We start from the raw sequence: 25150 nt of genomic DNA, 5'->3' as shown, positions 1-25150 counted from the left end.
GCAATAGAGAGAGTTTAGTCTAGCAATGGCCATTGCAGCATAATTAGCCAGTATAAACAAGAAGTGAGAAATAATGTACATGACATGTGTTGCACTATTAACTGATTAATGGACGAAATGACAACCAACAGAGCAGCCCCAAGATATATCTAGATACATAACAAAATTGACGTAAAGAAAAAAAGTATGAGCGACTTATAGTAATTAGGAACGGGGGAGTATTTCTAATCTCTACAATTTTCTAATTTCAATTTTCCAGCCTTTTGTCGGCTATGGTTCATTTTCGCTACTAATAAAATTTGGCTAGTTCTGGGTCCAGCAGTGCCATGCTAATTGCAAAATTACTGTTGTGCTACATACTCCGAAACAGAGCCCCGGACTAATCGGACTCGATAGATCAGCAGCTTCGTACGTGTTTGGTTCGAACACTATTCCGCATGGCTACACGTACCAAAGCAGCGTTACGTTCAATCACAGATCGCCTCCTCCGTTTTCGATGTTGGCATGTGGCGTTCCAGCTGCTGCATGGCGACACGGCCGCAGCCTGTATCATTTTTTGGTAGTGAGTCTCGTACTTACGTGAAAAATAATTATACCCCCTCGTCATTCTAAGAATTTTGCAAAGCCAAAGTATTTCAAGTTTGACCAAAGTTACGTAACAAGATACTCCCTTCGTCCCAAAATAAGTGACGTTTTGGGTTTTCGTGCCACAAGTTTGACTCGATTTATAAAAAATACGTGCAATATTTATATCTTCATATAAATTTGTTAAGAAAACTAGATAGAAAGATCTTTTCGATAATACTAATTACTTAGCATAAATATTTATATATTTTAATATATAATTGCCGATAGTTGTTTCTCGGGAAGTGACAACGACACTTATTTTGGGACGGATGGAGTAAAAGCATTTATGATTCTAACTAAGTATCATTTGATTCTTCATCAATTATATTTCCGTAGGATACCATGTCATAAATCTTTGTATTTCTCTCAATATTTTTTATCAAACTTAAAATACTTGAAATTTCCAATTATTTTCTTGCGAAACGAGGGGAGGGAGGATGAGTGAGGCGGGCGCATCGTGCCCATCGGTAGACTAGGACGGCGGCGGTCGGGCCGGCACGCCAGCGACACAGCGTCCCCCTTCCCCTGCTACCGCGACGAGAGGGGAGGGTGGGGACCAGGGAGAGGAGCCGCTCGACTGGAGCTCCATTGATGACAAAGACGGAGATTATGGCCAGATCTCCACGGCAAGCAAGCTTGAAGACCTAGATCTGAGATTGTCAGCTGGCCGGCTAGGAGGAGGGCGGCTGCTCCTCATTGAGGCCGAGGCCAGCGTGCAGGAGAGTGCCAGGGGAACCACTACTGCACCTGGCGCCACCACCGCCCCTGGCGCTGCCTCTACTTTGGACTGCAAGGTCGACGACATCGGCCACCTTCAACACGATGGTCCGGATTCAGTTGCTGCCCCGGAATCATCAACCTGGCAAGGCTACGCTGCTCCGAGCTATCTGGCTCCCCTGCCTACGCCCTCTGTGGCTCAGGTCGTGGGTGGGGAACCCCCCCATCCCCAGCTCGATTCATGGCCCCTGCCTAGACCCTGCGGTCTCTCTGGGGTCGCCGGTGGAGGACGCCATTAATGGCTCTCCGTAGCCCCCTTCGGTACGGGCGGCGGAACGAGTCCTGGAATCCGGGCACGCGGTGGCGAAAACGACGGACTGCGTCGGGGGCAGCGGCATTAACGCACCTGCCAAGCCGGCGTCGGAGGAGGACGAACGCGACAGCGACAAGACCAAGGTACCTGCCCATCTTTCACGATCTCGGTACGTTGCCTCTGAGCTATACCATCCTGATGCGCCAAACATTCCAATTCGGGCATCGGGAGAGAGATCACCGGAGCTACTATGAGGCTGCACGCTCGCGCCCCCCATCTGCTCGACTTAATGGCCATCAGCGCTTTCAACACAACAAGCGAAAGCCTCAATGGAGACCGCTCAGGCTGACCGGGAAAGCGGGGCCGCCGGCGGGCTATAAATCCAACCTTACTGGCAGCTGCTTTAGATGCCTCGCCAAAGACCACAAGATTGCGCAGTGCCGTGACCCCCTCCGGTGCCTTGCTTGCCACTGCGTTGGCCACAGAGCTAGAGAGTGCCCAACGAAGCGTGAGCGCGCCCTTCGCCCTCTGCATCAGCCAAAACTAGGCGTCACCCGACCTCCCACAAACTCTCGCCTACCAAAGCCGGCAATCCCACCCATCCACAGCTGCATCGTCTTCCGTTCCCTGCAGAAGATAGGAGAGGCACCGGCTCAGGAGCATCACGCGGCGGTAGAGGGAAAGATGTGGTACCCGGCGATGCCGGAAAACCGGCCCACCACCGGCAATGCGGTGGTGATTCAGTCCACCACCACGGTGGACGAGATCACCCGGTTCCTGACCAGGGCGGTCCTGCTGGTGGCGCGGGACCGGCCAGTGCACGACGACATAGACACTGGGGACATCACCAGGGTCCTGGCGGCAAGCGCCCGTGTCCGGCCGCACGAAATGCGCACCACACGCCACCAGCCTGAAGACTTCCTCATCATCTTCGAGCACCCCTGCCAGCGCACCAGGGCTCTGATGACTGGCGGCATCCGCGTCAAGGGAGTCTCCTTCAATATCATCCCCTGGACGGAGCACAAGCATGGCCGGAAAGTCACTTGGTGGTACCATGTTCGCATGGCCATCGAGAATCTCCCCCGCGATGTTTGGAACTTGGACGTGGTCCAAAGCTTGCTGGGAGAGGTCTGTGTTTTCGACAAGATAGATAGGGCCAGCTTCCGCCAGCACTTGTCGGAGATACTGTACTGCTGGGCCTGGATGTGGTACCCAGACCTCCTCTTGCGAGCCAAGATCGCCACCTTCTTCGACCATGGCGCCGGCCAATCATGCGCTGTGGCACCTGCGGGCCAGAGGCCCAGGGAGGTTGCGCCGCCGCCAAAGGGCCACTCCTACGACCTCATCAACATCCTGGAGGACTAGAGTCCGCAAGGACACGCACCCCGAGCACGGCACAGAGTGGGGCTCCGTCCTCTGTCTCATCGGAGGAGGAGGAGTACCCCAGGATCCTAAACTACTTCGACGACTGAAAGCCGAGCGCGCTCGACGGCTGTGGCAGAACCGCCTAATCTAATGCCTCACAGGAGTGCTTGTCTTCCATTAGACACTAAGCACTCGAGGGAGAACACTAAATTACTCGGTTCCGTCGGGCACACCCTAGGGGAGAACCTAAAAATCCACATTTTTGCCATCAGGATCACAAATGAGAGAACAAAGCTTACATCATTTTTAACCATTTCATACATCCCTTTTAATACAACATCAGAGTATAATAGTTATTGTATAACAGCGGAATGTAATCATATTATCAGAGTTATAAATAATTTAATGTACAGCGGAATTTAAACATGTGACCAGAATTATAGCAGAAATAAACATCTATTAATGATATGATGAAGTATTGATATATAAACTACTACAACAGATTATGAAACTTTCATTTATAAAAACATTTGGTGAGAGTTATAAATAAAAACTACGATCGCGACGTAAAGGAATCATCGCTGAGCCCACCAGGAGGAATCCACACACAAGGATCAGCTCTAGCATCAACCTATCACCTGCAACAGGGGGAATAAAACCCTGAGTACTCAATTGTACTCAGCAAGACTTACCCGACAGGAGAAAAGAAAAAGACTCCAAGGATCTGCAAGGCTATTTGGCTTGTGGGTTGCATTTGCAGGATGCATTACTAAGCGTGCGTCCATATATTCGATTTTTATTAAAAGCCGCATTGGTTCATTAACTAACCATTCTATGTAAGCACATGTGCTACTTTCAAGCAGGTGGTAAGCAATCAGATTTCCTTTTCCATCTTTCATCTTCCATCTTTAGTTCTTACTACGATGCTAAACCGCAGACAAGCCGTACCGGATAGCCCGGCGATTTGCGAATCAATGCCCCTAGCTGGGTACCCTGAAAACACATGCCCCGCTTGTACCCTAGGCACAAGCAGGACCAACCCATCACTCTCCTGTCCCGGGTGTCCAGGTCCCCGTCCAAACTGGGACTCCAAGCCCCCGCCCCTGAGTCCCGGACTCAGTGCGGTGCAAGGACCTCCTCCACCAAAACAAACCCTAACAGTCGGTCCAGAAAGAGCCGGATCCGCGACAAGAGAGCAACAAGTCTTCCAAGCGCCCATACATAAGTATGTGCTTAGGATAATAAGTCTGTGACCTGCCTAGAATCATATGCAACGATCGGTGCTTAACCGACCAGACAGGGAAAAAATAGTGTAACCAAGCTATGCCCCGTGTCCACGACGACACAACTCCTTACACTCACCAATACCCAAACCATATCCTTGTCCGGTCACGATTTTCCTTTCTACTATTTTGATATTTTTCAAGTGATAGTAATCCAATAATATATTTCCTATCTCTCGCGAGTGACAGGCAATCACTCGACTTCTACCGGAGTCCTGTAGCATAGCATTCTACACGATCCTGTCATACTAGTAAGACTCATAGGAATAAAGATATATATGCAAGTGGGTTTTATTCAACTCCTTAAACTTAATGCACAAATATAATTTAAACTGCAGAAAAGTAGAGGTTATGCACCGGGGCTTGCCTGGGTAAAATATAACCAAAAGTTAGCATTCCATCTTCGTGATATGATTCCTGGCACCATCTTTTCAGCTACTCCAGTTGATACCATCGATCCACCGTTGTTCCTATTATGATATGTATTGATGCAAATGCATAGATGTAAATAATCAACGACAGCCGAAATTCTTAGAAATCCAATCACGCTTCCAAAAGTACCATTTCTCCAGCCACTCTCGATGACTCCACGATCCATCGACGTCCCTCCGTCGGCGTTGAACTCGCGGTACTCGGCAAACAGACACAAATAAATATTCACATAAATTCAACTGCGTTCCAAAAATTATGAAACTTTATGGATAGGTAGGGTTTGATTTTAGATGAATTTGAGAAGAAGAATCGATGGAATCGGATTTGGCATTTGGTTGTGTGAGGTGGCCGCAATTTAATCACACAGAAAAAGACTAATGCGTGATTAGGGAATATTCTTTGGTCTTCACGTGGGTGTTGGCATGGTTCTTTTGCATGTGATGTTGCTTAGGGCCCACGCGTCATATACACATGCATGGGATGGGAGAGAGAGAGAAAGCTACGAGCGTTCTTCTTGGCTCATGCGTGAATGCCATGGCCGAGCTCGTGGGGCTTGTGGGCAACTCAGGTGGGAAGGAGAGGTGCAAGGAGAAGGTCACGGGAAAGAGAGGAGAGCGAGGGGATGCTCATGAGCTGCTCACCTCGCCTGACGAGTAAAGGTCAACTCCGACCCGCGTGTAGCTTGCGGACAGAACAGGGAAGGCGAGAGATTGAGCAGAGAGCTAGAGCTATGGAGAACGGAGGCTCAGCTGCTGGACTGTGCGGGCTCACATTTTATAGGCCGCGAAGAGAAGCTGGCAAGCTTGTCTGCCTACCATCGTGCGCGTTATGGACTGGAGCCAAAAACTGAGCCACCGGAGCACAAAAGAAGTTGTAGATACAGTGTTTTCCACGCTGCTACAGTGATTCCACGCTGCATCGTTTCTGCGTTGATTCTGCGCGCTGCAGTGTTTCTCATGCTACAGTACTCCTACGCGCTATTAAAGATGGCAACGGGGAATTCCCCGTCGGAGGTTGCCTCCCCATCCCCGTCCCCGTGGGGAGAAAAAATCCCCGTCCCCGTCCCCGCCAAAGCTCACGGGGACGATTTCTCCCCCATCCCCGCCCCCGCGAGGGGAAAAATCCCCGTCGGGGATCCCCGTCCCCGCATTTGTTCATCACCATTCATGTTAATTCATCATCATTCACATGAGTTCATCGACACAATATTAGAGTACACCACGAATCATAATCCAAAAATAGCTAAATAGCAAGAAGCAGGATATTAATCATCACAAAGGTGTAGAACTAGGGTTATTGCTGTTATATATACTCAGAAGACATTGGGCCTTCGTGGGCTGGTTGGGCCATCAGGAAAGAGAGCAAAGCCTGTATATAAACGGGGCGGGGATGCGGGTATCGGGGACGGGGAATGCTCCCCCAGACCCGTCCCCGCCAAACCCGACGGGGGACGTTTTCTCCCCGTTTAGATCCCCGTGGGGGCATATTTGACTCCATCCCCGTCCCCTAATAGGGGAATTCCCCACGGGGAATCGGGGATCGGGTCCCCGTTGCCATCTTTACGCGCTATAGTACCCGACGTGTAAGACGGTGCAAGTGAACCATGTTTTGATTTCAGGCGATGGACTTGAGTAGTCTTTCGACGTGTCAACTGGACTAGTTGATTTATGATAGACTTGGACTCGAGTGTGTCCTTGTCGTGCCAACGGGACTGATCAGCAATAAAGAGTGTATGCGTGCTAATTAAATTAAGAAGGAAGAAGGAGAAGATTATTCGTAGACTAGCTCAAGACGAACAAGCAAGGAGACGCGTGCGGCTCGGTTACTTTTTAAACACGGCGGTAGGATGGCCAGGCCCAATGTGGCTGGCAGGGCGTGCTGGTTGGCATGGACAAGACCACGACCGCAGAGACAAGCAAGGCAAGCAATCAGAGAAACAGAGATGAGCAGTGAGGGAGGAAAAACAAGGAGCGGCTCGGCAAATGTAGACAAAAGTAATCAAGTCAGAGAGAAACAAAGCAAAAACCAGAGAGCATGGGTGCGGATGGATGAGGAGACTTTGCAATGCAGCGAATTGCAGCGCCATGATGAGAACAAGACAGTAATCAAAACTAATGCCAGGCGAGTATGGTGCATGCCGAAAAAATAAACAAAGCTGCTGCGCTCTCTTTCTCGTCAGTTCATGCTTAACAAAATAAACCCGTGAGTTTATATATATGTATCGTTCTATTTATTAATGGATTTTATTTTATTTATAAAAGTTGATTTTCATGCTTAATCTAACCGAACAAAACGTTCTCTAGAATCATCGTCGGACATTCCTGAATATTTCTACGCACTGCGTCATTTATCTTGAGCGTTTATTTGAGTCCATGAAACTAAGTCACACGGGATTCACTTGTCGCAGCAAGTACGTTTTAAATTAAAAACCCGAGAAACTCGTTTCAGAAATTTTTCTTAGGCCTAAATCGCGGTGCTAAACGAGATCGTAACACCAGGGGTGTTACAACCAACCCCCCTTAAAAAGAATCTCGTCCCGAGATTCGAAGCAAGAACCAGAAGAGAGGAAAACGCGATCTCATTTCATAGATCAAGGATTACACAAAATATTACACGACTTCGAACACTAAACCACACGGGGATCTAGGGATACATGGTTAAGAGCAACCTGGTATAACCGAGACTTAATTCAGAAGTCGAGATAGACGAGGACAATGGAGAAACAATAATATAATGATTATCCAAAACATGGCGTAGCACCAACAAATCTAAAAACAGTCGACTGAGAAGTAAAACATCGCGAACCCTAAAATCGAGCTATCCAAAGGTAGACTTGAACTTCTCCGAAAACCAGATCCTTTCTTTTCTTCAGATTACACCATCACCTCGGACTCACGAACCTAGCTTCACGCCGTCGACAGAATTTTGTAGCTCTGCGCTGAATACGAGGGGAATGGGGATGAAGAAGAAGAATAAGGACCAAGGGTATTTTATAGAGGCGAACGGAGGTGGGGCGTATCACAACGAAAGCGGATGCGGCGGGGATGGGATGCATAGACGGTTCATGCTGTGAAGATAAGATCGGACATGGTGCGCTTCCTGCGCGAGCGGTAGAGTGGGAAATAAAGGAGAGGAGAGGGGGTCCGCTCGACAAGGCAGGCGTGCGGGCGGTCGTGTCACCAAAAGAAGAGAGAAAGGAGAGGGAAGGGGAAATGAGGGGGGGTCCGGTACGGGAAACGACGGTGCAGGGTAGAGAGCCGACCGGACGCCAGGAAAAGGAAAAGTGCACAGTGCACAAGGACGGCAAGTGTGGCACAATGCTGCGGCCACGCGAGAAAAGGGAAGCTAAAGGGCCTGACACAGACGGCGTTCACAGGGCATGCAACGAAATAACCCGGCATACATAGCGTGGTCAACTAAACACAGGGCTTAGGACATGACATCCACTCAGGCTTTTACAAGCACTCCCTACTACTCGAGACTATCCTTCCTTACTACTCTTTTTTTCTTTCCTTTACTCGACCACGTCCGTCTTTCATGTAGACTAATACCATGCCATATTTTCTTCCTCCAAAACCACCTCCTCTTGCTTACTTTGAGAGGACACTAATTCATCGACCCGTTGTGGATTTCCTATTTAAACACCTGAACATTTCCAAGGAGAAAATTTTTAAAACAAAATGGTACGGCGGTGTAACTTGGCAAAGGTACTTGGCCAAAAACCTCGATACCAGCGCGTGCCGAGCAGCGTCACATGTGGCAGCTGTTCCACAGGGAGCCCTTGGTTTTGTCGCGGCACCATAAGCTTTTAACCAGGCAACTATTACCAACTTACACACCATGAAGGCGGTGGGGTCATAGACCATAGAGTAAGGGGGTATCGCAAGGGAAAAATTCAACAACAAAGGTTTCCCTCCACAACAAGGGACAAGGAATTCAAATCCAACGACGGATTTGTTTTTTTTAAAAAAATTCAAGTGTTCTGTTGGGACATCCACAATTAGCCGATACAGTGTCCTATATTATCCAATCACGGCTGATCTGCTGGTATCTGAGTGACAACTTCTCTTGTAACTCATTTAACATCGCCCTTGAAAACTTGGAGCACGTCTAACGGGACTTTAAAGTAAATGAACGTAATAAACACAGCGAAATAATTAAAATGCATGTTCCAACGACCTTATACAGGTACAACATACAGGCATTCAGGCTCACATTCACGGCATAGCATTCACCTACGGTCGGACGATCTCAACAACTACGGACGACAACAACGGCAAGAGTACAATACGGGGGACAGCAACAAAAAACACTACTACTACGGGTACAACATCCTAAGGCAACTAGTCTACATCTTCTCGTGGCAACGGCTGAGTGAGAGGAACCAAGGGTTCGACTTCTGACACTTCCGAGGGTGGAGGTGCTGGTGGTGCTGCATCACCGGTTCTTCTCTCTGGTGGGTGGATAGGGATCCCTTCTAAGATTGGGGCATCCTGCCCTTCAGCAGACAACGTCCTCCGCTCGGCCCTGGTGACAAGATAGGCCACCCATAGCTGATGGACATGCCGATCTTCAGCCCCCTTTAGAGCTTCCTCCATGGTAGCCTCTCGGCTCTTAGCAGCTGCAGCGCTGGCATGCGCTTCGGCAAGCTACACCTGGAGCATCCTGTTGAAGATCTCAGCTTCCTCAGCACGCTGAAGGCACGCCCTCAGCTCCAAGACTTGCCGGTCATACTACTCATCCAAAGCAAGCAGGTACGTGGAAGGACACCACGGTTGGACTGTCCTCTTGCGCATCCCACCCTTGCAAAGCCTCCAAGCGAGCCCTCCATGCCCGCCGATTCCTGTCCAAAGGTGGAAAGAACCGCATGGGGGTACGGGCAATGGGCTCTTCATAGATCTGGCAGAGGTACCGCAAGGCTTTACGGGCCACAACCTGATAGGTGTCGGCGAAGCTACACCCGGTTGCGGTCACACTCCAGGCTTTAGTGACGTCGGGGAACTCTTCACTCTTCTCAATGTAGACGGTAACCTCACACCGCTCGGTGCCATGCTCCTCATACTCATGGCCCTCATACTCGGGATGATCTTTGACTCTGAGCTTTTGCAGGGTGGTATGCAGGATTTTGGAAAAACCCTCAACGTTCAAGCAGTAACTACTAACCCAGGCTCCTGCCATTTCTAGCGGTGGTGGTGAGGAAGGATGAGCGAAAAGCTAGCTCAAGGAAAAGCCAAGCGAGCTAAAGTGCGCTGAGTGGTGATACCAATAGCTAAGTCAGGCTCTGCTTATAAAGGTAGAGCGCTCAGTGGTCCTGGCGCCGTTCACCAGGGTTCCCGCACGAGATCACTACGATGAATCGACCAAATTCCGCGTGTTCGAGGCGAGCGACGTGCGATGCCATTACTGACTAGTACGACTGCAGGACAAGGGTCCGACAAGAGCGCAGAAAAGGGGTACGGGGAGACATGGGTCACGACAGGCGTGAAACCACGGGTGAACACGGAACACAAAGCCACAGTGCAGACCTAACTATGGAACAGGAACGAGTCAGTCGTGACACCTATGGAGGGTGTATCTACAAGCAATACGAGCGCTACAATGCACAAACAGGGTATGCATGAATGCACGTCCTATATGTCCTTCCATTGTTGCCAGCATATAAGGCAACCATTCTCATATTTTTGGCACAACGTTCTCTCCCTGTAGCTAGTCGATACTATCGAACTATGCTCGAGTCAGTGTACCTGCAGAAAACTTGATTAAGCCTATCTAAGTCAATAGAGTGCCATCTATCCTGGATACATAACCATAGTAATAGGGCTACTTATATAACTTCACATGTAAACGTCCTAACTTTTTGCAAAAACAGGTTGTCAAATTTTAGCTTAGAAAAGGATTTGAAAGCTTTATTTCCTCATTTATGCTCTGATATCACCTGTGGCAGAACCACCTAATCTAATGTCTCACAGGAGTGCTTGTCTTCCATTAGACACTAAGCACTCGAGGGAGAACACTAAATTACTCGGTTTCATTGGGCACACCCTAGGGGAGAACCCAAAAATCCATATTTTTGCCATCAGGATCATAAATGAGAGAACAAAGCTTACATCATTTTTAACCATTTCATACATCCATTTTAGTACAACATCAGAGTATAATAGTTATTGTATAACAGCGGAATGTAATTATATTATCAGAGTTATAAATAATTTAATGTACAGCGGAATTTAAATATGTGACCAGAATTATAGCGGAAATAAACATCTATTAATGATATGATGAAGTATTGATATATAAACTACTACAACAGATTATAAAACTTTCATTTATAAAAACATTTGGTGAGAGTTATAAATAAAAACTACGATCGCGACGTAAAGAAATCCTCGCTGAGCCCACCAGGAGGAATCCACACACAAGGGTCAGCTCTAGCATCAACCTGTCACCTGCAACAGGGGGAATAAAACCCTCTGAGTACTCAATTGTACTCAGCAAGACTTACCCGACAGGAGGAAAAAAAAGACTCCAAGGATCTGCAAGGCTATTTGGCTTGTGGGTTGCATTTGTAGGATGCATTACTAAGCGTGCGTCCTTATATTCGATTTTTATTAAAAGCCGCATTGGTTCATTAACTAACCATTCTATGTAAGCACCTGTGCTACTTTCAAGCAGGTGGTAAGCAATCAGATTTTCTTTTCCATCTTTCATCTTTCATCTTCAGTTCTTACTACGATGCTAAACCGTAGACAAGCCGTACCGGATAGCCCGGCAATTCACGAATCAATGCCCCTAGCTGGGTACCCCGAAAACACACGCCCCGCTTGTACCCCAGGTATAAGCAGGACCAACCCATCACTCTCCTGTCCCGGGTGTCCAGGTCCCCGTCCAAACTGGGACTCCAAGCCCCCACCCCTGAGTCCCGGACTCAGTGCGGTGCAAGGACCTCCTCCACCAAAACAAACCCTAACAGTTGGTCCGGAAAGAGCCGAATCCGCGACAAGAGAGCAATAAGTCTTCCAAGCGCCCATACACAAGTATGTGCTCGGGATAATAAGTCTGTGACCTGCCTAGAGTCATATGCAACGATCAGTCCTTAACCGACCAGACAGGGAAAAAATAGTGTAACCAAGCTATGCCCCGTGTCCACAGCGACACAACTCCTTACACTCACCAATACCCAAACCATATCCCTGCTCGGTCACCATTTTCCTTTCCACCATTTTGATATTTTTCAAGTGATAGTAATCCAATAATATATTTCCTATCTCTCGCGAGTGACAGGCAATTACTCGACTTCTACCGGAGTCCTGTAGCATAGCATTCTACACGATCCTGTCATACTAGTAAGACTCATAGGAATAAAGATATATATGCAAGTGGGTTTCATTCAACTCCTTAAACTTAATGCACAAATATAATTTAAACTGCAGAAAAGTAGATGTTATGCACCGGGGCTTGCCTGGGTAAAATATAACCAAAAGTTAGCATTCCATCTTCGTGATATGATTCCTGGCACCATCTTTTCAGCTACTCTAGTTGATACCATCGATCCACCGTTGTTCCTATTATGATATGTATTGATGCAAATGCATAGATGTAAATAATCAACGACAGCCAAAATTCTTAGAAATCCAATCACGCTTCCAAAAGTACCATTTCTTCAGCCACTCTCGATGACTCCACGATCCATCGACGTCCCTCCGTCGGCGTTGAACTCGCGGTACTCGGCAAACAGACACAAATAAATATTCACATAAATTCAACTGCGTTCTAAAAATTATGAAACTTTATGGATAGGTAGGGTTCGATTTTAGATGAATTTAAGAAGAAGAATCGATGGAATCGGATTTGGCATTTGGTTGTGCGAGGTGGCCGCAATTTAATCACATAGAAAAAGACTAATGCGTGATTAGGGAATATTCTTTGTCTTCACGTAGGTGTTGGCATGGTTCTTTTGCATGTGATGTTGCTTAGGTCCCACGCGTCATATACACATGCATGGGATGGAAGAGAGAGAAAGCTACGAGCGTTCTTCTTGGCTCATGCGTGAACGCCATGGCCGAGCTCGTGGGGCTTGTGGGCAACTCGGGTGGGAAGGAGAGGTGCAAGGAGAAGGTCACGGGAAAGAGAGGAGAGCGAGGGGATGCTCATGAGCTGCTCACCTCGCCCGACGAGTAAAGGTCAACTTTGACCCGCGTGTAGCTTGCGGACAGAACAGGGAAGGCGAGAGATTGAGCAGAGAGCTGGAGCTATGGAGAACGGAGGCTCAGCTGCTGGACTGTGCGGGCTCGCATTTTATAGGCCACGAAGAGAAGCTGGCAAGCTTGTCCGCCTACCATCGTGCGCGTTATGGACTGGAGCCAAAAACTGAGCCGCCGGAGCACAAAAGAAGGCGTACTACAGTGTTTTCCACGGAGCTACAGTGATTCCGCGCTGCTACAGTGATTCCACGCTGCATCGTTTCTGCGTTGAATCTGCGCGCTGCAGTGTTTCTCACGCTACAGTATTCCTGTGCGCTACAGTCCGACGTGTAAGACGGTGCAAGTGAACCGTGTTTTGATTTCAGGCGATGGACTTGAGTAGTCTTTTGACGTGTCAACTGGACTAGTTGATTTATGATAGACTTGGACTCGAGTGTGTCCTTGTCGTGCCAACGGGACTGATCAACAATAAAGAGTGTATGCGTGCTAATTAAATTAAGAAGGAAGAAGGAGAAGATTATTCGTAGACTAGCTCAAAACGAACAAGCAACGAGACGCGTGCGGCTCGGTTACTTTTTAAACACGGCGGTAGGATGGCCAGACCCAACGTGGCCGGTAGGGCGTGCCGGTTGGCATGGACAAGACCACGACCGCAGAGACAAGCAAGGCAGGCAATCAGAGAAACAGAGACGAGCAGTGAGGGAGGAAAAACAAGGAGCGACTCGGCAAATGTAGACAAAAGTAATCAAGTCAGAGAGAAACAAAGCAAAAACCAGAGAGCATGGATGCGGATGGATGAGGAGACTTTGCAATGCAGCGAATTGCAGGGCCACGATGAGAACAAGACAGTAATCAAAAGTAATGCCAGGCGAGTATGGTGCACGCCGAAAAAATAAACAAAGCTGCTGCGCTCTCTTTCTCGTCAGTTCGTGCTTAACAAAATAAACTCGTGAGTTTATATATATATATATGTATCGTTCTATTTATTAATGGATTTTATTTTATTTATAAAAGTTGATTTTCATGCTTAATCTAACCGAACAAAACGTTCTCTAGAATCGTCGTCGGACATTCCTGAATATTTCTACGCACTGCGTAATTTATCTTGAGCGTTTATTTGAGTCCACGAAACTAAGTCACACGGGATTCACTTGTCGCAGCAAGTATGTTTTAAATTAAAAATCCGAGAAACTCATTTTGAAAATTTTTCTTAGGCCTAAATCGCGGTGCTAAACGAGATCGTAACACCAGGGTGTTACAACGGCTACCGCGCACCGCCGCCGGCCAGCGCCTGCCGCCCACCGCCAAGGGCCGCTCCGAGGAACGATGAAGATGACGGCGACGACGAGGGCGGCTCGCGGCGTTCGCCAAGGGGCTTCCGCAACCACTGTGCGCACGAGATCAGCCTCCTCCGCCGCTTTGGTGGGGGCAATGATGGTGAGGGCACCAGCAGGAGACGCACCTGCTCCCCTCCGGGCCGCGGGTGCACACGACGACGGCTCAAGTGAGGACGACAGGGGCAGGCATGTGATGCGAGGCGGTCATCACTCCCCGCGCGGCCGCGAGCCGTCACGTCAGGAGTTCGCGGACTGGGAGCGCCGGAGCTCGCGCTCACCCACACCACGGAGCGGGCCCAGAAGCGTTGATGCTGCTATGGGTGGTTCGCCCAGCACCGACAACATCCTGGCTGGCGGGCCACCTGGCGCGAACGGGTCTGATGTCTGCGGGTCTGACGCCGCGGCTTTGGCATCACCGGTCCTGAGCACAAGGCGACCTTGGCTCGATCCTCCTCTCTAGGGAGCTGCAGGCGGCTCATGATGCACCACCGCCGCCGCCACGCCACCCCGACCCAATGTTGGATTTCTACAAGGACACCTGTACCGGCGACATCTGGTCCGATTCCTTCCGGGCCTATGGGGACTATGACCCCATGATTGCAGAGGCGTGGACGGCTTGTGCGAAGGCGACAACCCGTGCCCTGACCTTCCCACCTCCAGCATGCCCGATCGTGCCAGAGCTGCACGATCCAGTGTATGCGGACTGGGATAGGACCGTAGAGCTCAACGACGAGGCCAGTGCCCTGGGGCTTGGCAATGTGATTCACTTTGGCCCTGGGGTGCAGCAGATGGTTGATGGTGAGGTGGTCACCACGGGCATTACGGAGCAGGTCACCGGGATGATACTTGAGGAGCGCAGGGACACCATTGTGGAGAGCATGTTCATGCCATGCGAACAGCCGGTACTGGACACGCCCAAGATGAAGAAGATGAGCAGCAAGAGGCAGGCAAAGGCAGGGGCAACGAAATCTATTGTTGGCGGGCTGAGGAGGAGCACCAGGCAGATGGCGCAGGAGAGTTCGGTATCCGTCGCCAAGAGGGCCACCCACCGTCTAATCAAGGCCTTTGGACTCGTCGGCCCTGGCGAGCCCATTGGCGTGGAGGCGCTGGACACGTTCGCCAAGGCTTTTGGCCAGCCACTGACACCGGACCAGGTGGCGACGGTCAGGAAGCTAACCTCTCTGGACAATGCAGCAGCACTCCCAGCAACAGCTCAACTGGTAGCAGCAGAAGGCTCTAAGGCAATTGGGGAGTGATTCAGACGGACCTATTCTCTGTAGTTGCTGATCAGGAAGTTGTCATGTTAGGTTCCTATCCATGTATCAGGTTTAGGGTCTGCGCAATGATTAGCATGATGCAGCCCTATGTGGTGTCTTGTGTTGTTGGTGTGGCAGTTACCTGGAGGGTTCATGTGGAGTTTGCTAATGAGGTTCGATCTGGTAGTGGCAGTAGGATGTGGTGGTTTGTTTGTCAAGATGGCTGTAAGTCATTCAATAATTAGGCCGACAGTGTTTGTAATGTGTGCACAATCAGATTTGCAGTAGCCCATGTGTTCGTTTATGGATAGAAACAACCTTCTCATTTTCAACTGGAATGTTCGAGGGCTGAATGACGCTGCTCACAGAGAAATAGTCAGAGAGGCTATTGCAAGTGCAAGGCCAAACATCATCTGCCTACAAGAAACAAAAATCAATAATATCACTGATGCTTTAGTAATAGAGACAGTGGGACAACAAGCTGACTCCTACTTGCAACTAGGGGCCCAAGGCACAAGAGGTGGTCTGCTGTTGGCATGGAACAAAGATCTTATATCTATTACAAATGCAGTAATCAGGAATTTCACTATCTCGGCTTCAGTTCAGATCACATCCAGCAGTACCCCTTTCCTTCTAACCACCTGCTATGGACCGGTGGACGAGGCCAGAAAAGATGATGTCTTGGCTGAGCTACAAGAAATCCGGGCATCAGTTACACAGCCGTGGCTGGTTATTGGGGATTTCAACCTAATCCACCAGGCAAGTGACAAATATAACCTCAATCTCAATAGGAGGATGATGGGTAAATTCAGAAGAATACTTGACAATTGTGAACTGATGGAGTGAGCACTGCAAAACAGAAAGTTCACATGGTCTAATGAGAGGGTAAGCCCCACCATGGTCAGATTGGATAGGGCTTTCTGTTCTACAGAGTGGGAAACTGCTTTCCCCAACTTTACCCTGAGTGCACTGTCAACTGGAGCATCTGATCACTGTCCGCTAATTCTTAGTCGCCAAGACCGTGTACCAAGAAAGGCGGTCTTCTGATTTGAGAACCACTGGATAAATGTGCAAGGTTTCAAGGAGGTCGTGCAGTCGGCCTGGAACAAGCCTCAGAATAGTTCAGCGCTCTCGATGCTCTATAGGAAGCTGCAAGAAACCGCCAGAGCGCTCCGGGACTGGAGTAAACCTCTGTTCAGCAATGCAAGGCTGCAGCTGCACATGGCAAATGAAATCATCTTCACACTTGACATTGCCCAAGAGAGCCGCCCTCTATCAGCCGACGAAGTGCAATTGAGGCATGACCTAAAGATCAGATTGCTAGGCCTAGCGGCGTTGGAAAGAAACAGGAGAAGACAGGCCTCTAGAGTAAACCACATTAGAGCAGGAGATGCATGCACAAGATTTTTTCACCTAAGAATGGCTACTAGACGCCGTAGACAGTACATTCCATCAATCAGGAAACATGATGGCACCTATGTCTGGACCCATGATGAGAAGCAGGCAGTACTTCAGGAGTACTTTAAGAACCTCATGGGGAAAAAAGAACACAGAACGAGATCCATGCAGTGGTCAGCACTACATATCAGTGAGCTTCAGCAGGTGCCTGGACTTGAACTTGACAGGCTGTTCAGCGAGCAAGAGATAGAGCAGGCGGTACACAATCTAACCAAAGGAAAGGCCCCAGGCCCAGACGGTTTCACCAATGATTTCTATGGGAGCTGCTGGGAAATAATCAAGACTGACTTGGTCAATGCCTTCAACGCCTTCTATATACACCACAATGGATCGCTAGACAGCCTCAACCATGGACAGGTGGTGCTTCTGCCCAAGGTCCAAGTAGCCACAGAACCGAAAGATTTTAGACCAATCAGTCTGATCCACTCCTTTGCCAAATTGCTCACAAAAGTCCTGGCGACCAGACTAGCTATGTACATTGACAAACTGATCTCCCCAGCCCAAAGTGCGTTTATCCGAAAGCGGTGCATCTAGGAGAACTACATGTACGTCAGAGGTCTTGCTAGATACTACCACAGATCAAAGACTCCGGCTTGCCTCATCAAACTGGACATAACAAAAGCTTTCGACTCAGTGTCCTAGGAATACATGTTTGAGCTGCTGGTCAGACGGGGATTCCCTGCAAGATGGAATGACTGGCTAGCGGCGATTCTCCGCACTTCCTCATCAACCATAATGCTAAATGGCTGCCCAGGCACTCACATTGCGCACCGCAGAGGTCTCAGGCAAGGGGACCCCCTCTCCCCCCACCCCTTCATATTGGCCATTGACGTCCTCAACAATATTTTCGAGAAAGCAACCGAAATTGGAGCGCTATCAAAACTCAAAGGCAGACAAGCAAGACTTAGGCTATCAATGTATGCAGATGATGCAGTTATCTTCACCAACCCAATCAGAGAAGACATCAAGTGTATGATGGACATAATGACGGCCTTTGGCGAGGCCACTGGTCTTAAAATTAACTTGCAAAAGAGCATAGTGGCGCCAATCCAGTGCGCAGGGCTAGACATGGACCATATCCTACAAGACTTTGCTGGCCCAAAAGTTCACTTCCCAGTCTAGTATTTGGTATTACCGCTGATGCTTGGAAGGCTAAAGATGGTGCATCTGCAATATATCCAGGACCGGGCCAAAGCTAAAGTTGCAGGATGGCAAGGAAGACTGCTCACGGCGGCTAGCCGAAGGGAACTTGTGCGCTCTGTACTTAGCTCCATGCCAATCTATCCGCTCACGGCTATCAAAGCCCCAAAAAAGTTCCTAAAGGAATGTGACAAAATAAGAAGGCGGTTCCTTTGGGCTGGTGACATGGACCTCACAGGTGGTAAATGCAAGGTGACCTGGACAAAAGTTAGCTTGCCAATCTCCATCAGGGGCCTAGGTGTGGTGGATCTTGAAAGATTCAGTAGGGCAATGAGACTCAGATGGCTCTGGTTCTCCTGGGATGACAAAGACAGGCCTTGGAAAGGCATGGAATTGCCAGTTGACAAACTAGACATGGATCTCTTCAATACTGCCACCAAGGTGATGCTTGGGAACGGGAAAAAAGCGTCGTTCTGGAGTTCAAGCTGGCTGGGGGGCCATGAACCAGCCGCCTTATACCCAGCTCTCTACAAGCACAGCAAGAGGAAAAATAGAACGGTCAGCGATGCACTTACTGACAACAAGTGGATAAGAGACGTCGACTACGATATGACAGAGAGGGTCATTGGTGAGTTCATGGGGCTATGGGAGCAGCTGCAAGGAGTTGCGCTAACCGAAGATCAACAAGACTCTATCTCCTGGCTATACACCCATGATGGTCAGTACACAGCTCAATCGGCTTACCGGATACAGTTCATTGGTTGCACTGCATCGGCCGCAGCTGAAATGATATGGAAATCTAAAGCCCCTCCGAAGTGCAAATTCTTTATCTGGTTGATGCTACAAAATAGGGTATGGACTGCTGCATGCCTACAGAATAGGGGCTAGCCAAACGACTACTTCTCCCAACTTTGTATGTGAAATCTGGAGACTATCTCCCACCTGATGCAGGAATGCAGCTTCACTAGACATGTGTGGGAGAAGGTTGGCTCATGGGTGTCGGCACCAACACTTAAACCAAACAACTGGACACTCACAGAAGATTTCGGGCAATGGTTCATTAGCCTGGCAGACAGTGACCAAGGCTCACGGAAAAAGGGGTTAAGATCCGTCGCCATACTGACGATATGGGGGATCTGGAAAGAAAGGAACAGCAGAGTCTTCAACAGAACCAGTAGATCGGTGGAACAGGTTCTCAATGCCATCAAAGAGGAAGCCAGACTATGGATCAGAGCCGGTAATGAAGTGCTGGAGGAACTGACACTGGGAGGTCCTCACCAAACTGATCATGCAGTGCACCAGCAGCTTGCTGATGTTCAGTAGGTTATCCCTGATAATTAGTTGTCGCCTTTCTTCCATGTAAATCAATCAGCTGTTATCTAGGGATGGTGTGGTGCTGCTAGCAAGTGGACACCGCACAAAATGGCGTTTCTTGCGCCAATTCTTGTAAATACTTTGCTTCGATCTTATCAATGAAAGCCGGTAACAGATCTTTCGAAAAAAACTTAAAATACTTGGACTCTCAAAGATTTTTAGAATGACTTACAATTTAAGATGGAGGGGATAGAAGATTGTAACAGTTAGACTGTGTCTGGCAATTGGCATAAATTTCGTTTCAATATATATAAATGTTGTTCGAAACCATCACAAGTTTCCGGTGAATCACGTGGTGTATTTGAACAACAACACGTCTAAAGTAGGTACATCCCGAATAAAGTTAAAGGCGAAAGCGCCTCTAGCCTAGTGGTTAGAGCACCTGAGTAGCATCTAGCAGACCTGGGACTCTCCATAAGAGTGAATTTAAACAGGTCTGCATTATTAAAAAATTAAAAAAAAATAGGCTGGGGTTTCCCTTGCTGACTCGGTCAAAAAAGAATAAAGTTAAGGGTTTGTTTGGGTCTTTGGAATTGAAATAAGTGAATTTATTATAGTTTAGGCACATATTTGAGCTAGATATATACTTGGAATGAAAAGAAAGAAGTTGGAGAGTGCAAACATAGCATGTTGGTCTATAGAATCCATTTCTCATCTCCTACCCTATGAATTTAATATAGGCTTAAAAGTAAAGTTTGAAAAATAATGGAATGTTAAATTCCAAGCCAAATAGCTTAATTTGTTATAGAGATTTTAATTCCTCCAAAATGAAGAGATCTAAACGGACCCTAAAAGAAATTAGAAAACATGGTGTTTCAAATAGTTTTATAGTCCCCAATCGTTCAACGTGAAGTTTAAGAATCCAATTCATTTCCATACATGAAGCTCCAGAATCACCTCAGAGCAAACATGTACTCGCAGAACAAGAACTCATGAACTACTCCCTCCGTCGCATGAAGTCGTTATGAAATATGTGCATATCAAACTTTCTTATTTTTATTAGGTCCATAGAAAATACGTGCAACATTTATATTTTTAAATAAATTTATTATAAAAAATATATTTAATGATCTATCTAATGATACAAATCATACATTATGAATATTAATTTTTTTTATGTATAGTTAGTCCAAGTTAAAAAAAATGACTTAGAAAGTGAGAACGACTTTATCTTGAGACAGAGGTCCTTGGTTATTTATGGAACATACTCTCTTTATTCCAAATTGAAAGTTTTTCTATGCATATAGATATACGTCCATATATAAAATAAAAATGTGTATATAAAAAAGTAATGATTTAAAATTTGAAATAGAGGCCGGGCTATGTACTTCTGAAAAAACGTGATCATCGGCGTGACTGCATTGACCGAGCATACCTGAGCCAACTGGGCCGTGCAATTGAACTTGCAAAGTTGGTCTGGGCTGGGCTGTGCAAACTGGTAGATGGGGTTTACATATGAACTGGGCCGTAAATGACGAACGAGCGCTCAAACAGCAATCAACAGGCTGCAACGACGTACGACCCAGGAGCTCTCCTGCTGCAGGTGTAGGAGACGAATGAAAGTGTTAAAGAATTCCTCAATTAGAGGATTGATTGGCTCATACCATATATATTTTGAACTAATGAACATATAACTCCCCTTGTTTATTTGTCTCCCGTGTGTTCTTGTATGTTTGTTCTTGAGGATTAAGAAAGAGAGACATGATCTATCTATAACGTATATACACCTCTTTCTTGAGATTAGGATAGAAAACGGATCCGACAATCCGTGACTAGACCAGACCAATTCTTAACACGTTATCAACAGCTCTTCTAATTAAGGTAGTCGTTCTTTGTTGTTAAATTTTAGACCAATCTCTTATTTCTGATCCGTGTTGTTTATGCGCCGACTGATTCCTTCCGTCGAAGCGCCATTCAACCTGAGCCGGGAATAAAACCGTATGGAGATAAGAAACAATGCGAACGGAACTACGGAAAATAGAATCGAGAAGAAAACGGACTCACGCAAACCGAGCGCTGATTCGATTTATTGGCTGTTTTTGTTTGATTTGGGCTTTGAAGTGGATTATTTAGAGTATAAATATGAACAGCACGAACACGTATCATTTTCAGACACAAATTAGGTAGGAGAAGGCCAGTAAATAAAATGAGCATATAAATGTTGGCTTTGTAATATTTTATCAGGTATATAAATAGATAGATTAACAAACGTGCCCATGCATTGTAGTCAAATATAATACATATTAGAATGAATTGCTATAGAAAATTGTTCTAACTTATATGAGCATGAGTCAAGAGTCCAAGTTACATATAATTTGGACTCTATCAGTCATTGCTAGACACGAGCTATTCTAAGTCATTGCTAGAAGCAAGCTGATCTAAATCATATGAGCGTGGGTCATATAAGTCCACACATAAGAAACTCTCTATGGTCCGGTAATTCGAGAGAGGTGGAAAAAATAAACTGAAATTTTGGTTCTTTAATAAAAAAAGGTAGGTATATAGATATTTCTTGTTGTAACGCATGGGCATCTTTGCTAGTTTATATAAAAAGTATTGTTATTCATGATATAAAATATGTACCGTTAGATTAGATATAAATATATTATCATAATAAATTAATTTGGAGACAAATGCTAATACCAATTATTACAAATTTGGTCAAAGTGGAGTTAGCTTGACTGGCACGAATTACTGCATTCGTTTGTGGACCGAAAGAGTACTAACAGTACTCTTACTATCTGCATTCTGCAATACTGTGATGAATATGCAACCACGACGTACGCGTAGAGCGTGGATCAAACAATTCGGTGTGTTAATTAAATAACAACTATTAATTCGTTCAAACTGATTATAGTAATACAATGTAGGAAAAGTGAATAGTAGGCCATCCAGCACTGACTGTGTATGCTAGTGTGACAGCTAGTCCGTTGGCTGTTGCTGCTGCCTGCTGTGGACTTGGAGGTTCGTGATCTAGGTAGTGTTTAGTTTCTAAAATTTTGTAAAATTTTTTAAGATTCTCTGTCACATCGAATCTTTGACGTATGCATGAAGCATTAAATATAAATAAAAAATAAAACTAATTACACAGTTTAGACGAAATTTACGAGACGAATCTTTTAAGCCTAATTAGACTATGATTGGACACTAATTGTCAAATAACAACAAAAGTGCTATAGTACCATTTCCCAAAAAAATTCACCAACTAAACCCGGCCCTAAAATCATCAGCAGGCAAATTAAAAAAGTACATGCACAAGATCTCAAGATCATGCATCTGTCTGCAGAGAAAGAGAAACAAAGAAAAGTGTCCCTCTGAAAGATACGGGCTAGCTAGCGAGCTCTGTAGCCTGTACAACTGTGTGTCCGTTTTCATTCGCATATGGATATATGGGCCTTATTTAGAGTGCAAGTTTTTTCACTCTTTCCATCACATCAAATCTTTAGACACATACATAGAGTATTAAATATAGATAAAAAAATAACTAATTACACAATTTGATTGTAAATTACGAGACGAATCTTTTGAGCCTAGTTAGGTCATGATTAGACAATAATTATCAAATACAAACGAAAGTACTACAGTGTCAAATACTGATTCCTAATCTCAATCTAAACAAAGACCATGAGAGCAAAAATTGAGTTGTGCGCGCGCGGGCCTTCTTGTGGGTGGATCCTGTCTGCAGTCTGGTCCCTGGACACACAGCATGCCAATGCAATTGCAAGTTGACTGCATCATAAGTATGGAGTAGTAGTAGGAGTATACAAATGCAGCTCGCGGATGGAGATGGACCCCAGCACCAGCAGACCGGTCGACAAGCTAGCTAGGGTTGTGCAGTTCCAATCATGCAAAGCCTAATCGTTTGAGCAGGGATATATAGGCAGCTAGTGGTGATGGTGATTGCTGTCAGCTGCTGGTCCCGTGCCCTGGACCATATGCATGCAGCATTCGCGCGCAGAAAAAGATGGTCGGCTGTTTGCGGCGGTGGATGTATGGCTCCAGCGGTCCAGCCTCAAGCCTCCAGCCCTTGTGGGGCTCCATAGCTAGAAGCTCCGATCAATTGCTGCTTCCACATGAGGTTGGATCGGAGTGACGACGTTGGAGGGGAGCTCCAGCCTCAAACTGCACTAGCTAATTTGTAACCTGTGTCAATCTGTTCCTCTCTTCATCTTCTTCTCCCTTTGAATTCTGATGAACACTTTCCTTTAATCCCTTCTACTGTAAATCATGCGTCATATCATATATACATCAGCGCTTCCGCGTGTACATCACTGATGGTTGATAGCTGATAGCTCTTCCGACTTCCATCAACGACTAGCATCACTCTTGGATCCATCAGTGTACATGCATGATTCGTTAACTGTGTCCATCCAGATAAGAACTGAAAGCTAATTAAGGTTCTCTCTGGAGCCAGTGCAAATCAGTAAGCATGACGCAACACATAATCTAGTAACTGCAGAAAAACGTACGGACGGCCTGCAGTTAGCTAATAGCTAGCGTGACTATTGTGCATGGGGGAGAGACATCTGCATGTGCACGCTGTGTGGTGGAGCCAGCCCTGGACGGCAGGATCTCACAGCCTCTCATTCCAGAGAGCATTTCTCTCACTGCACACACGCATTCAGATATAGGAGTATTGCAGATTGCAAAGCGAAGGGCCCCGGGCGACCCATAGATCGACAAGAACTGAAGTGAAAGGGTTCTGATGTTCCAACTAACCTATATGATGCCTTGTGATCGATCTGATTCCAAAGATCGACCGAGCGACCTAACAATCATTTGGGCAAGATGAAAGTGTGTACTTACGGGTGACTGCTGTTAGCTAGCGTGTGTCGGTCCCCATCTGTGTCTGGACCATGCATCAGCTCACTGAAAAAAAGATAATCGATCGATCGGCTCCTGTTGCTTGCGGCGCCGGACAACTACCTAAGCCTCGTGGGCCGGAGTTTCCAGTCCAATCCTACTACCTTTATAGCTAAATAAATGGCCGATCGGTAGCGCATCAGATTTTTAATTAATGTGTTGTTTCAGGCTTTCAGCATCACACCCCGAACAATTAAAAGAGGTTGATTTGCTATAGTCTGGAAAATCAATGGATGGTTGCTAATGTATCTGCAGATCATTGGTTGGTCCTTCAGCTAGCTGATTCCCGCGAGATAGGTCGAGGTTGGATGTTTGGAACCATATGCACTGTACTCATACTACTTTCCTGTCAACAACGACATGCATGCATGAATAGGGATAAATACCTCTGTTTAGGTTGTTAAAAATAGGCCACATCTCGGAGAATATTTGTCTGCAGCTTTATTTATTTGCATTGCACCATGAAAGCAAAGAATACATGCCCATGCCTCTGCATATATAGCAAAATAATCAAAACAAATCCTTCGCCTCTTGCACAAATATACTTTATTTGTTCAAGATATCCTAGCTAATCGATATTATCCTTTTATCTAAAGATAAAGTGGTCACAATACCAGAAACCAGCATTCTTCTCGCCCAATACTAAAACCAGATGAGCTAGGTTTATATATATTGTAGTACTCAATCCATCCCAAATTATAAGACGTTTGACTTTTTTAACCTCAAGTTTAACCACTCGTCTTATTCAAAAAATTTATGTAAAAATAGTTAAATTAAGTCATTC

The 25150-nt window shown here is 46.7% G+C and overlaps 2 protein-coding genes across 2 annotated transcripts; both read left to right on the top strand.

Moving 5' to 3' along the window:
* Positions 1 to 1694: 1694 nt before the first annotated feature.
* Positions 1695 to 19986, top strand: LOC136508807 (uncharacterized). Its single transcript, XM_066503584.1, has 2 exons — positions 1695 to 1800; positions 14153 to 19986. Exon 2 carries the CDS (start codon positions 14791 to 14793, stop codon positions 15529 to 15531), a length of 741 nt encoding a protein of 246 aa, XP_066359681.1. The 5' UTR covers positions 1695 to 1800; positions 14153 to 14790; the 3' UTR covers positions 15532 to 19986.
* Positions 15823 to 16377, top strand: LOC136507219 (uncharacterized). The gene has a single exon (XM_066502012.1). It carries the CDS (start codon positions 15823 to 15825, stop codon positions 16375 to 16377), a length of 555 nt encoding a protein of 184 aa, XP_066358109.1.
* Positions 19987 to 25150: the final 5164 nt, after the last annotated feature.

The sequence above is a fragment of the Miscanthus floridulus genome, chromosome 15 (genome assembly GCF_019320115.1).
Source record: "Miscanthus floridulus cultivar M001 chromosome 15, ASM1932011v1, whole genome shotgun sequence".
Lineage (NCBI taxonomy): Eukaryota > Viridiplantae > Streptophyta > Magnoliopsida > Poales > Poaceae > Miscanthus > Miscanthus floridulus.
Note: the sequence above shows the minus strand (reverse complement) of the source record. Positions and strands in the feature narration are given on the sequence as shown.

What these genes read in the sequence shown, in the direction of transcription:
- LOC136508807 (XM_066503584.1), top strand. Translation starts at nt 14,791, where the DNA reads ATGTTGGATTTCTACAAGGACACCTGTACCGGCGACATCTGGTCCGAT.
- LOC136507219 (XM_066502012.1), top strand. Translation starts at nt 15,823, where the DNA reads ATGTGTTCGTTTATGGATAGAAACAACCTTCTCATTTTCAACTGGAAT.